At 55.7% G+C, this 15,254-nt stretch overlaps 1 protein-coding gene across 2 annotated transcripts in view; it reads left to right on the forward strand.

Annotated features, from left to right (window-relative positions):
• Window positions 1-584: 584 nt before the first annotated feature.
• KCNH6 (potassium voltage-gated channel subfamily H member 6) overlaps window positions 585-15,254 on the forward strand; it is a 100,764-nt gene continuing 86,094 nt past the window's right edge. The window contains exons 1-2 of one of the 2 annotated variants that reach the window (XM_075123578.1): window positions 585-1,095; window positions 7,757-7,987. In XM_075123578.1, the coding sequence (XP_074979679.1) occupies window positions 1,020-1,095; window positions 7,757-7,987 (307 nt within the window). In that variant the 5' untranslated portion in view covers window positions 585-1,019. The remainder of the gene's footprint in view (window positions 1,096-7,756; window positions 7,988-15,254) is intronic. The other variant, XM_048830353.2, reaches the window with a different exon arrangement.

Raw genomic sequence — 15,254 nt, forward strand, 5'->3', positions numbered from 1 at the left:
CCGAGCGGGAGGGACACTGCCCCCCAGCCGCAGGGCACCGTGCAGAGGTGCTGGGGGGGGGGAAGAGAAATGGGAGGAGGGGGGGCTGGGTGGCGAGCTCAGAAGGGACCCTCAGTCCCACGGCACTGGGGGGAGCGGACAGTGGGGCGGCGGGGGCGCGAGCTGGGGGATCCGGCGCTGCACAGGGCTTAGGTGCTTGGAGCTGCAGCCCCGCTCCCGGCGCGCCTGAGCCAAGGTGTCCCCGCGGGCGCAGGGAAAAGTAGGGGGGACAGGGCAGGAGCCCCCAGCTTGGATGGTCCGGGGCTCCCTCCTCCCATCCCGGTCCAGCGCCCCCTGGCTTCTTCCGCCCCTCCCCCCCCCCCCCCAGGTTAGCGGCGAGCCCCCGGCGGCTCTCCCAGGCGGGCGGCGCTTCAGCACCGCGGCCGGGGGACAGCGCCCCAGCCATCCCGGGCACCTCCCCGGGGCCAGGGCGCCGCAGCAGGCGGGGGAAGGTGGGGCGGGGGGGTGGGGGAGAGACCGCCCCTCGGATCCCCTCCCCGCCCGCAGCTCCCCCCAGCAGCCTTCCGCGGCCGCAGCCTCCCCGCAGAGCCGCTCCGGGCGGGGCTCGGGCTCGGGCGGGCTCCCGGAGCAGGGCCGGGCGGGAGGCGGCTGGAGAGCCTCAGGCTCACCAGCTGTTGCTGTTGACAAGTCTGTTCCCGAGCCCCTGGCCGGGCGGCGGTGACGAAGCACATCGAGAATCCCTGGGGCGTTTATTTATTTCCACCGGGGCCTTCCCCTCCCCTCCCCGCCCCCCTCCCTTTTCCTCCGCCCTCCAGCCCCCAAAGCAACCCGGCCCCCTGCACGGGACCGCATTGCCCCCCCAGCCGGGGAAGGGGCTTCCCCGCGGCAGGCTAGCGGCGCCGGGGCCCCCCCGGGAAGCCGGAGCGAGCGCTCGGGGCGGCCCTGGGGAGAGCCCGGCAGCGCCCCCGGAGAGCGAGGAGCAACTTCCCGGCGGTGGGACGCCTCGGCGGGACTCCAGCATGCCCGTGCGGAGGGGCCACGTGGCCCCGCAAAACACCTACCTGGACACCATCATCCGCAAGTTCGAGGGGCAGAGTGAGTACCGCGGGCCGGTCCCTTCCCTGGCGGGCAGCCGCGCTCCCCGGCCCGGGCCAGGGCCGCTCCCTCGTTCCCTGCCCGCAGCCGCGCCGGCCGGGAGAGGCGGGCTCTCCTCCCCAGCGGGGGATCTCCGGGGGACCGGCAAAACTTCCTGCCTAGGCGTCAGCCGCGTTAAAGACTTGCTGAGACCCGGCCATGGCCAGGCTGGGGGCAGCGAGGCAACTGTGCGCCAGTACCAGAGATGGGCAGATAGATGGAGGGACAGCCAGTGTAGGTGGGGGAGATAGTAGGGTGCGAGATAGCCGGGTGGAGTGTGTGGGGATAGAGGTGGCTTGGTTAGCTCGGGGTGAGTGTGCATGGGGATAGATATTGGGGGTGTATGGGGATGGGTAGGTAGGTAGGTATGTAGAGTGTATGGGGATAGATAAATAGATTAGATAGGTGGGGGTGTATGGGGATGGATAGATAGAGGGGTGTGTTTGGGGATCGATAGATAGGTAGAGTGTATGGGGATAGAGAGAGATTGATGAGATAGGTGGGTGTGTATGGGGATAGATCGGTAGGTAGATAGATAGAGTGTATGGGGATAGAGTATGTGGATAGATAGATTGATTAGCTAGGTGGGTGTGTATGGGGCTAGATAGATCTTGGGGGTGTATGGGGATAGATCGGTAGGTAGATAGATAGAGTGTATGGGGATAGAGTATGTGGATAGATAGATTGATTAGCTAGGTGGGTGTGTATGGGGCTAGATAGATCTTGGGGGTGTATGGGGATAGATAGGTAGGTAGGTAGATAGAGTGTATGGGGATAGAGTATGTGGATAGATAGATTGATTAGCTAGGTGGGTGTGTATGGGGCTAGATAGATCTTGGGGGTGTATGGAGATAGATAGGTAGGTAGGTAGATGGAGTGTATGGGGATAGAATATGGGGACAGGTAGATTGATTAGATAGCTGGGTGTGTATTGGGATGGATAGATATTGCTGGCCAGATGCCATCAATCAAGACTAAAAATGGGGTGGACTCTGATCTTAGTTACACCAGCATAACTCTGGAGTGATTCCACTGAAGTCAGCCTTGGATTTACTAACATAGCCAAGATCAGGAGCTGATTAAAATGTAACTACTGGTGGGGGAGGAGAGGAGAGAGGATAAAACCTTTTTTATTTTGGGGGGCAGAATGTTCAGCTAGAAAATGGCCAGGTAGAAGTGCTTATTTTAGTGCAAAATGGGCTGTCTGGCCATTTGCCTTAAATTATAGGATGCTCCCAGGCCACCTCCCCTGACGAAATGCTGCCATTTGCTGTTGCTAGAAATAATCCCTTTAAATGAATTTTAGCTGGGGTTTATTTTTTCACCTCTAACACAATGACTGGACTGTGGAGATTTCTGCTTCTAAGGCATTTGTCATGGTTTGTGGGAGGGCCATTCTCTGGAGGTAACTGATTCAAGGGGCGTTATCTTTCTTAGACTTGTGGGGTCTGATTCTCCCTGTGAGGTAACTTACCACAATGCCAAGTGAGTGCACAGTGGGCGCCCAATGCTACCAGAGCAGAATATACAGAGATCACTTTGCTCGCCGCCTGCAAGGCCCCAGAGAATCAGGACCTCTGGGTCCCTCCAGCAGCCTAATTCAGCCTGTCTCCCATTGCAGCATTTGCTGGGACAAACTTGCTGGCTTTCCTCCCTACCCGGCTGATCTGTAGTTGCCAAAAGAAGAGAAGGGCCCCTGCAGTGAGGAACGTGATCCTGTGAATGGGGAGTTCATGTAACTTGCCTTGTCTATCCATCTAAATTGGCAAGCGGCATCCTTCGTGCCAGCTGAGTGGGGCGGGGGAGGGGGGCACTGGGGAACTAGCTCGTCAACAAACAGACAAGCCTCCCTCGCCCCTGGCCAGGCGGGACTGAACTTGATAACTTGCTGCTGAGACAAATCTGCCTGCTGCCACTCTTGAAACAGTGCCCCATAGCCTTTCGTTGTGTCTACCTCTTAAAGGGACGGGTGCACAAAAAATAAAGGCCTGCTCTCTCTGCCTCTCTCTTTCACACCCTCCCCCCCACACACACACGGGTCCTTCCAGCTGCAGGAGCCCACCCTGATCCCCATTTCGGAGGCAGGCTTTCATCTCATTCTAACCAGGATCCCCCCGCGGTAGCACAGTGTGGTGGATTGAGCAGAGCAAGGGGCTGAGTGCCAGGAGCTCCTGGGTGCTAATGGCTCAGCTCTGCGGTGCCGTGGGCATGTAGTTTAACCTGTGGGCATGGATTACTTCTCCCTCGTCCCAGTTTGATGCCAGCTGCCCCTGATAACTGCTGGGGGGGTGGGAGGAGGCCCAGGCCTGAAAGCTATGAGCTAATCACATCCCGCCTCTTCTCCCTAGCTGAGGTCTCCTCCAGGGATTCTGCCACCCTCTACACACACACACTGTACCAGATTCTCCTTTAGTGAAGGCCAGTCGCGCGTCACTCTGACCCGGCTTGTATTTGCCCGACAGCCTGTTGTGACTCAATGAAACCACCCGGGAGTTTAATTCCATTTCCCTGTAAGCAGAGTTGCACTGCCTAGTTAAAATCAACAGCCTCTTTTCCCTCGGCCCACCCTCCCAGCTGCCCACTCCCCTCCGGAGCTCGGCTCTAAGCCTTGACTCACTGAAACTAATCCTCTCCCAGGGCTTCTGTCGAGCTGGCCGCCACTCCTCGGCGCTGTTTCTAACTGGCAGCTTCAGAGAGAGTGGCAGGCCGGTGCCCTGGGCAATACGGAGTGATGGCATCCACCAAGCAAGCATCTGGATCTGCCAGTGGGGTCAGAGTCATTTAGTGAGTAGAGCAGGAAACTCCACCGGGATCCTGGGTTCTGAGTCTCACTCACTTATTCATGCCCCTTCTCCTCAGTTTAGCCAGCTTTAAAATGGGTAACAATAGAAACACTTCACCAGCTCAGTGACAGTGCTGGAGCGCCATTTGGGAATGTTTGCCAAGTGCTTTCTCATCCTCTGCTGAAAGGGAAGTGAGAACGGCTCATCCCCAGCTCTCTGCCACCGCAGGACTGCAAATAGGGGCCCGGGAGTTGCTTGTGGGTCCATTGAGGATAGCAGGAGGCTTCTACAGATCCTTTGCCAATGCACATTCCCCGGGGCAGGTGGGAAAGGAGGCAAACAGCAGAACTGGAATAAACACGCTGCAGATGCCACTCCTGTGTAATCAGCGCGATTAATTAGGGAGTGCACTAATAGCTATCCCCCAAATGCACCCTCTGAATTTAAGAACTGGCTCCAGCTCCAGCCAAAAGAGATGCCAATGCTCGGGAGAGCCATGTTCTCACATGTCTGCTAAGGGCACGTCCCACTTGAGTACACCCCAGCCCCTAGATCCCCACTGATTTCAGTGGGGCGGAATCAGGAGCTGAATTTGGCCATGAACTGCCCACTCGCCGCAGGTCTGAGCAGCTGCGCTTCACGGCAGCCACACACCGTGGCCTCTGCGTTGCTGAATTACATTAAGGACAGGAGATGAGATGCGTGCTCTAATCCGCTCGTATCATTGGCCTGAGCTTTACAGGACAGCCTTCCAGGAGAGCTACAGCAAACGGCAACAGACAGAGGAACCTTCATTGATGGAGCAGGCCAACCCCTTCCCTTCCCTGCTGCCTTCTGTGGAATCAGCCAAATGCTTCCCCGAGCCCACGACGTCCACGTCTGTTGTCCGGATGTCAGGGAAGTTGAGCTCTGGAACAAATTGCCGAGGGAGGCTGTGGAATCTCCGTTGTTGGAGGTTTTTAAGAACAGGTTAGACAAACACTTGTCGGGGCAGTCTAGCTCAGTGGTTTTCAAACTGTGGGTCGCGACCCAGTACTGGGTCGCAGAACGTAAGGCACTGGGTGGGGGCGGCTCTGATCAGCACTGCCGACCGGGACGTTACAAGTCCCGCTGGCGGTGCTGCCCAGCTCAGGCAGGCTAGTCCCTACCTGTTCTGACGCCGCACTGCACCCCGGAAGCAGCCAGCAGCAGGTCCGGCTCCTAGACTGGGGGCCATGGGGCTGGGCGCACTGCCTCCACCCTGAGCACTGGCTCCGCACTCCCATTGGCCAGTTCCTGGCCAGTGGGAGCAGGCAAAAGCCGCTTGGAGTCACTTGCGTGCCTCTGCCTAGGAGCCGGACCTGCTGCTGGCCGCTTCCGGGGCGCAGTGTGGTTCACGGTGCCAGGACAGGCAGGAAACCTGCCTCTGCACCCCCGCTGCACCGCTGCCCGGGAGCTGCCCGAAGTAAACCCGTGCCCCAACCCCATGCCCCAATCCCCTGCCCCAGCCCTGAGCCCCCCAAATCCAGAGCCCCTTCCTGCACTCCAAACCCATCTTTCCCAGCCTCACCCCAGAGCCTGCATCTCCAGCCCAGAGTCCTGACCCCCTCCTGCACCCCAGCCCAGAGCCCCCTTCTACACCCTGAACCCCTCATTCCCAGCCCCACCCCACTGCCCTCACCCCTGCACCCCAACCCTCTGCCCCAGCCTGAGCCCCTTCCATACCCCAAACCCCTCATCCCCAGCTCCATTGGGTCATGGGCATCAACAGTTTTCTTCAACTGGGTTGCCGGGAAAAAAGTTTGAAAACCACTGGTCTAGCTCATACTGAGTCCTGCCTCAGTGCAGGGGCCTGGGCTCGGTGGCCTGTCGAGGTCCCTCCCAGTCCTACACTTCTAGGCTTCTGTCTCTCAGTTCCCTGCTCCAGCTGCTCAGCACAGGCATATGCTTCCCCTGCCCACATCTGTCTGCACCTGCGGCGGTGCTCGTCCAGAACCCCTGCAGAGGGAAGTTAACAGGCGCACACAGTACGGTCACCTTCACCGAGCCTGCAGCAACCTCAGTGTGTGAGTCATCCTGGCCCGGCTGGACCCCTGCAGCTGGATAATCTGGCCCACAAACTAGCCGTCCACTGGTGTGTGCAGGGTAGAACCCCGAGGAGGAGGAATTACAGAGGGAGCTATGAAGGTCATGGGAGGGAAAAAAGAGCAAAGGGATGAAACTGAGAAAAGGGAAAGGTATCAATGAATTATTGACTCACTTATGCCCTTTGTACACATTGGCTTCAAAGAGACACTCCTGATTTACACCAGCATCGGGAGAATCAGAGACTGGGGATGGTAAAGACCCATCAGCTCATTTAGTCCTTCCCCTGGCAAATGCCAGATTATTCCCTGTTGCACGTGTGCTTGTATTTGGTCCTGTCTAGCTTCAAAGGTCACAGCTGCTGCTCCCCTTGGGAAACAATCCCACGGGGAGCTGATCTCACAGCCAGGAAGCACCTGATGCTTTTCCACCGAAATCTCCTCTTTCCTAGTTCCCTCCTATTAGGCTGAACATCGGGAGAAGCTCACTGACACCGACAGCTCTTAGACGGTGGAAAAGTCTCCCAAGGGGAAGGGCTGGAACCCACATCATGTAGGATGTGTAAAGTGGGCAAAATATCAAACAATGGGCTGTTGGCAACTATCCCAGGAGACAGCGTCGTCTAGTGTTGAGGGCCCTTAGCTGGCAGTCCGCGCCCATGACCTTGAGCAAATTATGTCACCCTTTCAGGCACCTGTTTCCCCTCCCATACTTTGTCTTGTCCATTTGGACTGTAAAAGCTGGGACAATCTCTTGCTGTATATTTGTTCAGCACCTCGCACTGGGGCCCTGGTCCTGGCTGGGTCCTCTCGGCACTATTAAATACTATGTTAATGAATAGCTAACCTATTCCGCACCTTGTTGCCAGGCTGATCCTTGGCAGGGACACCGGTCGTGGACCAGGCTCCCTCGCTCCGGAATGACGATGGCAATGAATTGCGTCTCACTGTCTCCACCTGCAAGGAAAGGAGAAAGCTCCTGTCACAGGGCTGGCGCATCCCGTCACAGCCCCCCTTTCTTCACAGCTGTCTCACTCATCCGCAATCATGGGAAGGGAAATACAGAGAAAGCAGGAGGCAGTTTGGGGAATTGCTTTAGGGGTGCTGGTGGCACAGCAGGCTGGGAGTCAGGCTGCTTTGGCTTCTATTCCTAGTCCTGCTGCTGCTACATTGGGCAAGTCACCAGGCCTGTCTGTGCCTCAGTTTCCCCTTCTATAAAATGGAGATTATATACATAGGGATTCTGCAATGTTTAATATCTGTCAAGCACTTTGACATCCCCCAGATGGGAGATGGTTATTAAAGCCCCTTGACACCCTGGCTGAGTCCTGTTCCAGCTAAGGAGACATCCCATGTGGTGCTGGGGAAATCCAATGGTGTATATTCCAGTAGCATCCAACTGAGATCAGGACCCCACTGTACTAGGCACTATACAAACAAGTAGGGAGAGACGGTCTCTGCCCCAAGGAGCTTACAATCTAAACAGGCGAGGCAAGAGAAGGAACTGACTCATCAGAGGTCGCTGGTGGAGGCAGGAACAGACCCCAGCTTTTCTGAGTAACAAGCCTGTGATTTGGCTACTGCCTCTCTCAGTACCTTGCCCTCAGACACCCTATTTGCATGAAGGTGACAAGGACGGTGCCCTGGCAAATCTTTGTGCTCAACTCTGCCAGTGGAGAAGCTCCTGTCACTCCCACCCGCACGTCCTCCACTAAGAAGTTCACTTGGGGACAGTCACCTTTATTTTAACCCTTTGCTTCCCATACATCTTTGCAGACCGCAAGTTCCTCATCGCCAACGCCCAGATGGAGAATTGCGCCATCATCTACTGCAACGATGGCTTCTGTGAGATGTTCGGCTACTCCCGGGTGGAGGTCATGCAGCGCCCCTGCACCTGTGACTTCCTCACCGGGCCTGAGACCACCAAAAACTCCATCGCGCAGCTGACTCAGGCCTTGCTGGGGTCCGAGGAGTGCAAGCTAGAGATCCTCTACTACAGGAAAGACAGTAAGAGCCTCTCATTGAAATAGCCACGTGGGCGATCCCTGGATTGCTGGGCCTTGTGTGTAGATAGGTGGGGGATGCGCATGGGGTAGCCCTTCTAAGAGTTGTTTGCTAGTGGGAGATGATTTCTATGTGTACAGCACCGTGGACTGGCCTCTGTCTATACAGTTGGGCCTGATTCTCCTCTCCCACTAATGTACTTCTCCTGATTTCCCCATAGCTACTCCTGATTTACACTAGGGTGAATGAGAGCAGAATCAGCCCCCAGGACCCTGCCTTGAGAGGCTTAAAATGTGGAGGGCTACCTTTTGCCCTCACCAGTGGGGTGTCGAGGGGAGCAAGCTGCACAGGATCTGGCCTTGAACTGGACTGAAAACATGACAGAAATGATTACAGATCCCAGGACTGGGGGTGGCGAAGGGGAGCCGTATGGGCGGGGGAGGTGACAGCAATATGCCCTGAAAGGGGCCACTGCCATGGGGAGCACAGAGAACGTCTTTATGGGGCTCCTTTGCTCACCCTTGATTTTTCCCGTTCATTGCGATAAGGGCCCAGTCTCCTTCTTTTTCCAAAAGTGACACCTTGTAACCAGCCAGCCCCAGTTCTGCCTTCATGGCAGCTTGGGTTTCAGTGCGGATGCACAGATCTGAGAGCAGCCCAAGCTTGGAGGGGAGGGTTGGGGAGGGGGATTTCTGTGAGCAGGTTACACCCATTCTGAGCATCCAGCAAACACAAGCAAATCCAATGGGCCTGGTCCTCCATCGCCCTGCGCCTTGTGGTGTTATTTACGCCCACGCAAAGCGCGTGCCACCTTTCCAATTTGTAGCATTTCCCCCTCTGGCAGGATCAGTCTCATACTGCACAAGTGGCAGGATCAGACCTGATGGGCCCATTTTAAAGAGGCCTCCCCAAGTGAGTTTGTGGACGGGATCCTTAGTCTGGCTGTCCCACGTGAGTCTGGGCTGGGGAAAGGTCCCCTGAAGCGTTGTCTATTTCTAAAGTGATAGAAGGTCTTGAGAAGTCTTCTGGATTCAACTCCCCTTGTGTTTGGGGGTGTTGGGATCCCAGGTTCAGACCCAGACCCTTTTGCCAATGATTCAAACCTCAGAGTCCAGCCCTCGAACCTCCCAACTTATCTCCCTTAGGTACTTGTCTGGACCCCGTCCCATAGTATCTGAGCACCTCACGGTCACAGCTGCCTTTATACTCATAACCCTCTGGGAGGTAGGGCAATGCAATTACTGCCATGTTCCTGGGGGGGGGGGGGGCAGGGTGGGATGGGACCTGAGGCACTGTGAAGGGGTGTATGCCTCACACTGGCTCTGAAAGGGTTAAGGGGAGCTGGGGAGCTTAATTAGTGGTGGCACCTGATGGGTGGGCCAGGCCCAATTAAAGATGAGTCCTAGCTGGAGGAGGAGCCCAGTGGTTCCTACAAAAAGAGGAGGCCCAGGCTGAAGTAGGGAATATAGCAGTTCCTCTCTGGGTAGCAGAGAGGTGAGGAGGATGCCGGGGGGAATCTAGAGTAGAGAACTTTCTCTCGAGGGGGCAGGAAATGGGGAGAAGCTGCTAGGCTAGTGGCTCATTCTGGCAGCACTTAGACCTCCAGGGAGATGTTTGGGTGAGGAGCAACACAAAGGGGAGCCTGACAGGGATAAAAGCTTGAGCCTAAAGTGGCTGAAGTCTGTATTTCATTGGGGACTTGTTGGAGGACTCCAGGGGAGAGTCCTGCAAACCTAGCTCTGAAAGAACCTAGAGGGGTTATGGAGCCTGAGAAGACAGAGACATCCTGGCACCTGAGGAGAATGCAAATACACGGTGGGCCTAGGAAGGGGCTATGGGAAAGGCCAGCTGACAGGCTGAGGGAGGAGGAAGCCCAGGGAGGTCGTAGGGGTGACTCTGACCAGACAGACCTTGCCTGCTCACTACAGGGTCTCTGGGCTGGAACCCAGAGGAGAGGGAGGGTCGGGGTTACCCCACCAGCCCATGGGGAAGGTGGTGCAAAGTTCCCTAACATAAGGGGATAAAAACTTTTGAAGGCCCATGAGGCCTAGCGCCAGGGGCTGAAACCTGAGGAAGAGGATACTGGACTCTTGTGGGTCAGACTTTGTTACTCCAGAAAGGCTGGGGCTAAAAGCGACCTGGCCAGATGGCCGAGTCCCAAGAAGGAGACCACTACAGGGCCAGAACGGTTGTCAGCCCTAGACGAGGGGAGTCTGCTACACCACGCCCCGCCTTGAGGGTGTGCACTTAGGGGGAATCCGCTATTCCACAGACACAGAGATACCGAGGTTACCCACTGGAGGTCTGGGGAAGAGGTGGGAGTAGAAGCTGGGTCATAGGCTCACACCCTAACCACTGCGTCCCCCTCCCTCCTTTAGAATACGCCCATGGGTGCAGTGTCCAAAGCTAGGCTCCTTGGGGTCAGGGCGGGCTCTGACTGTGTCCTGCTGACTCTTTGAGACCGCTGTCTCTGGTGGGGAAGATGGGGCTCGGGTTTGCTGCACTGCCAGTCTTCTGATGCCAGCTGTGGCAAACACGGCTTCCTCCTTAACAAACCCAAGCAGTGCGACCGAGCAGAAACTCCACTATTAATTCAAGGCTCTGCTTCCCCGCGGTCCCGCCGTACCCAGGTGGCATTCTGCCGGCGGGATCCAAGCTCTGCCTCCATCCAGCAGAAGGTGGCTTGGGCGGGCGCAGATGGAATTACGTTAAGATGAAAACGAAGCTTTGCTGGGAAATGCCGGTGATTAATTCTAATGCTGCAGGGAGTTAGTTAAACGGTGAGGGCTCATGCCGCAAACAGGCAGCATACAGAGCCCCAGCCCCAGCCAACAGGTGCTCCGCTGGGAGAGTGCTTAGAACACCAGGTACTCGCTAGATATGCAAATATAGTTTTGTAAACAGCCTGAGGCACCTTATTAGTTGTGTTTTATCCTTGAAACCCCAATGGAGGTGTGGGGGTGGGGAGTATTGTTCTCGGTACAAACACCAGGCCACATACAGTTTCTGCCCTGAAGGCCTTACAACTGAAGGCTGGACAGAGGAAGGGTGTGGAGGAGGGGGGAGAGGAAAGCCAACCTTGAGTGACTTGCTCAAGGTCACGCAGGAGGAGAGGCTCAGAATAGACAGGAAGGGCATTGGTCTGTGTGACATTGGGCAAGACAGTCAGCCTCTGTGCCTCAGTTTCCCATCTGTAAAATGAGGATAATAGCACTGCCCTGCCTCGCCGGCGTGCGTGAGGATAAATGCCTTAAAGACTGAAGTGAGGGGGGCAGGTATAAGTGCTTTAGATATCTAGACTAGGGCCCAGGGGTCCTGCCTGCCATCCCAGTGCCCTACCTATTAGCAACAGCACCTCTCATCTCACCTGCCCCTGTTTCGTTGCCTGGGTGACTCGGCACAGCACTGCAGGGCAGCGAGAGCTGCCGTGCACCAGGAGGCTGATGGCCCAGATTAGGACTCGGCGAACGCTGTCCCCATTTGAATGCAGGTGACTTTCACAACTCTCCTACTGAGGGGAAAATAAGACTTACCCTCCCGCAGCTTTGGATTCTGCTCCCTCTGCGTTCCTGGAGTCCTCCCACTTCTAATGACTTGCCGCACGCATCAGTAACAAAGACCCCATCAGAGTCTCTCTTGCGGCAGGGTTGTAAATTGCTCTTATTCTAGTTAAGCAACTTTAAAATCTGGGGTTTGGTGACTTGCCCCTCTCGCTAAGCAGCTGTAGGGACCCGGCTAGTGTCTGTATCACCCTGCACTTTCCCTTTAAGAGCCAGGGAACTGGGGCACAGCGGACTTGCCTTCTCAGAAGGATCTACTGTGTCCTTCTGTGCTGGTGTGTGTGTGTGGGGGGGGGGGGGGTCTTCACATTAAAGAGACAGTGCCTACTGGCTATGAGGAGCCAAGAATGGGTGTGTCTTAAGGGCCTGATCCTGCCAAGTGCTGGGCTCCTTCAGCATCTTGTCTAGACAGGCAATGTGCCCCCCTGGGGAGACAGCCTGTGTACGCGCGGTGTGATCAGGAGGAGAGCCAGGGTACTGACGTTACAGGGTGGGTGGCTGGGGGTTGCTCAGGGGCTGCAGATCGTGATTTTCCTCCTGCCTTCAGTGTTCGCCAGGGCTCCTTAAAGAGAGACAGTCACCTCCGCCAGCCCTGCTCAGAGACTGATTGTTGTAACCATCGGGGGAGCGAGCATCCTGGTGTGCCTATTAAACTGACAAGCCACGGTTGAATTAGGGCTACAGGGACGTTCCAGCTGCAGGCAGCCCAGATACACGGGCGAGGCCAGACTGGTGCAAAATGCCCAGCCGAGCCACTGCATTGGCTGGACCACAGGGCTTGAGTTTTAATGGAGCCTTGACCCTGTTTCTGTAGGCACAGCTGCGTGCTCGGATGTCTAGGCAGTCAGATTTGCATTCCCAGTTAAGTTTGGGGGGAGGGGGGAAGGCGGCTCAGAAAGAGTCCAGCCCTGAAACTCTGGCCCCTGATGTTCCATGGGTCCCAGCGTGCCCCTTCCTAGGGGAAGGTGACAGATTGGCAGCCCTGCTGAATAGTGCCCTCTGTTTATCCAGACAGAAACTCCCCCTATTCCGCACCTTGTTGCCAGGCTGATCCTGAGCTCAGCCTCCAGAGGCTGTTCAGTCCTTGCGGCATCTGCTGAGTTGCACTAACTGGCCCCTTGGCTTGGGTCAGTCCCACAGGTTCTGGGCAACAGGGACCCCTGTCCACTAGGAAGTGGCTGGGAACCCGCTGTGCTGACTTGCCTCACAGAGGCACCACCAAACCTCTCTCAGCAGCGATGGGTGTTCAGCAGCCACCTGTGTTGGCCCCTGCGAGCTAGAAGAGAAGAGGGCCAGATTTTCAAGTGCCCAGCACCCACCATCGGGGGCCAGGTTCTCCCAGGAGCTCAGCATCCAACATGCAGAACTCTTGGGGAGGGGGAAATCTGGCCCTTATTTCAGGCCTATATGGGAGCATTTAGTTTGTTCCCCAAAGAGCTTAGCCTTTTTGTGCAGTGTTTTTACAGCACCTGATACCAGGGGGCTGCGGTCCATGAGCAGGGCTCCCCGGTGTTCCCACCGTGCAACAAGAATGTTGAAAATTCTCCCCAGGGGTTTCCCCCCACCCTGGGGTGCCCTGAGCCACCCATAACCTCCTCCCTCTCCTCTGTGCAGTGTTCTGCTGGCCACCGGAGAAGCTCAATAAGTTCAGCACTTAACCTGGGAGAGCTGCTGCTGCTTTTCTCATGCCGTGAAGAGAGCCATTCACGTCTATTTTTAAAACCCTGCCCCACTGGCACGAGGCTTTTCAAGGGGAGCATTGTCTCCCCGCAGCGCTCCGCCTGTGAGTGTTCAGACCATTATAGATGGGGCTTATCGGGAAGGAAAGGGCCTGCGTTCAAGGGACCTGCCGCTTAATTACACAGCGGAGGCTCCAAACCCGATAATCCTCTTTTATAACGTCGCCACCAATCTCCAGGCTCTGCCGTTTCTGACTGCAGTGCAGCCAGCCCGGCAGGTCGCATGCTTCTTGTCTGGCTTTTGCGGCCTGCCAGAGACACAGTTATGCCTGGTGGAGAGATGTCCGCTCCTTTGACCAGAAAGAAGCCGCTGCTAGGTGCTATGGTGCTTGCTGGCATTTACCCACCGAGGAAACCACAATGAGCGTCGGAACTGCGAGGGAGGGTGCGGGATTTGCACTGGGTCCATAAGCAATAAATATTTGTGTGCACACACGTGTTTGTGTATGTGCTCATTGACATATACATGTGTGTGACTCACATGTCCCTTGGACGAGGTGGCTCAGTAGAGGGTAATGGCCCAGCAGAGGAAGGATGCCGTGGACAGGAGGCTGGTTGCTTAGTCATCTCGGGGACATGTAATCTAATAGGTCTTTCCCAGCTCCATTGGTTCACTCGGTGCAACTTCCTGAAAGGGTGAGAGATCCCCCTCCTAACACAGGCTGCATCAGAGGAAAGCAGCTGCAGGTCCAAACTGACCCCCTGAGTCCCATCAGCCCTGGGTTGGCGAATTGAGATCCACACATGGGTTTTGTGATGGGTGGCTGCTTGGTCTCAGAACTTCTCATCCAAGCCTGTTGCTTCTATCTCAGACCCTCAGTAGTCTTGCATTGCATCCTTTATGCAGACACACATGATCCCTCTTCACAAGCTCTGCTTCCTCCCACTTGCACTCCTTACAGCTGGCTCCAGACCCATGGTCTGCTGCAAGAGGGGAGCTGATTAGGATGGGTGTGGCAAGAAAAGCCACCTCACCTACTCCCCGGTGCTCTGAAAGGCAGGGCTCTTCCTCCTGCAGCTGTTCCCTGGCTAAGAGTTCGAGGGCTTCCCCTGCCATGAACATGGGAGGGCAGGACCGCAGAATTCATCTCACCTCTGGATCCTTCCCATGACTCCTATTCCGGGCAGGATGCTGACGGCTAATGGCAGCTATTGCAGGAACTGCTGGCCAAGCTGCTCCTGTTCCCATTCCACTGGGACCTCTAACTGTCAACACCCTTCTCAACCGTGTTTACTGAGTTCTCCGGGGTGGCACCATCTCTTTGTAAGTTGGTGGATCATGAGTTCTTAAAGGTGCGGGTCTGCTCTGCACAGCAAAAATAGCAGGGTCTCATACTTGCCTGCCTTTTGGTCAGATCAAACCTGCCCACTTAAAGTTAAAACGTTTTTTCTAGTTGCCAGCCCTGCCAAATCTGAGAGTCAAGCGAGGGTCTTCCCTTCCCGCAGTCACAGCAGTGCCGACTCTGCTGTCTTCAGCGCTGCCCTCAATGGATTCCAAGGAATTTGCAGTGGTGTAACTGATTGGGACTTAATAAGCAATTGTGTAGATGCACAAGAAGGAATAAACCCCAACTCCCGTTCTCTCGCTATGCTGGCTCCATAGGGCTAATGGGAGTAAAAAGCACAAGACCCTTATTTCAGTCCCTAAAGTCAGCGGATAAGGGGATACTTTTTCAGTCGTTTTCCATCACTTTCAACATCATTGAGTGAGGCAGAGAACATGTGGAAGGGCATGTTGGCTAGACTAGGGGCTTGTCTACATGGAACGTTTAATCTGAATTAACTAAAGGTATGAATTTAAAGTGGATTAGTTAAACTACATTAAACCCCTGTGTGGATGCTCACATTTGGAATTAAATTCACATCTTTACTTAATTTGGATTAATTTTCCTGAGTGTCCCTGTGTAGACAAGCCTTTGGACTACAGTGTTCTATTCCCAGCTTCACCACTGACATGCTGTGTCACAGTTT

Source organism: Caretta caretta, chromosome 27 (assembly GCF_965140235.1).
Source record: "Caretta caretta isolate rCarCar2 chromosome 27, rCarCar1.hap1, whole genome shotgun sequence".
NCBI lineage: Eukaryota > Metazoa > Chordata > Testudines > Cheloniidae > Caretta > Caretta caretta.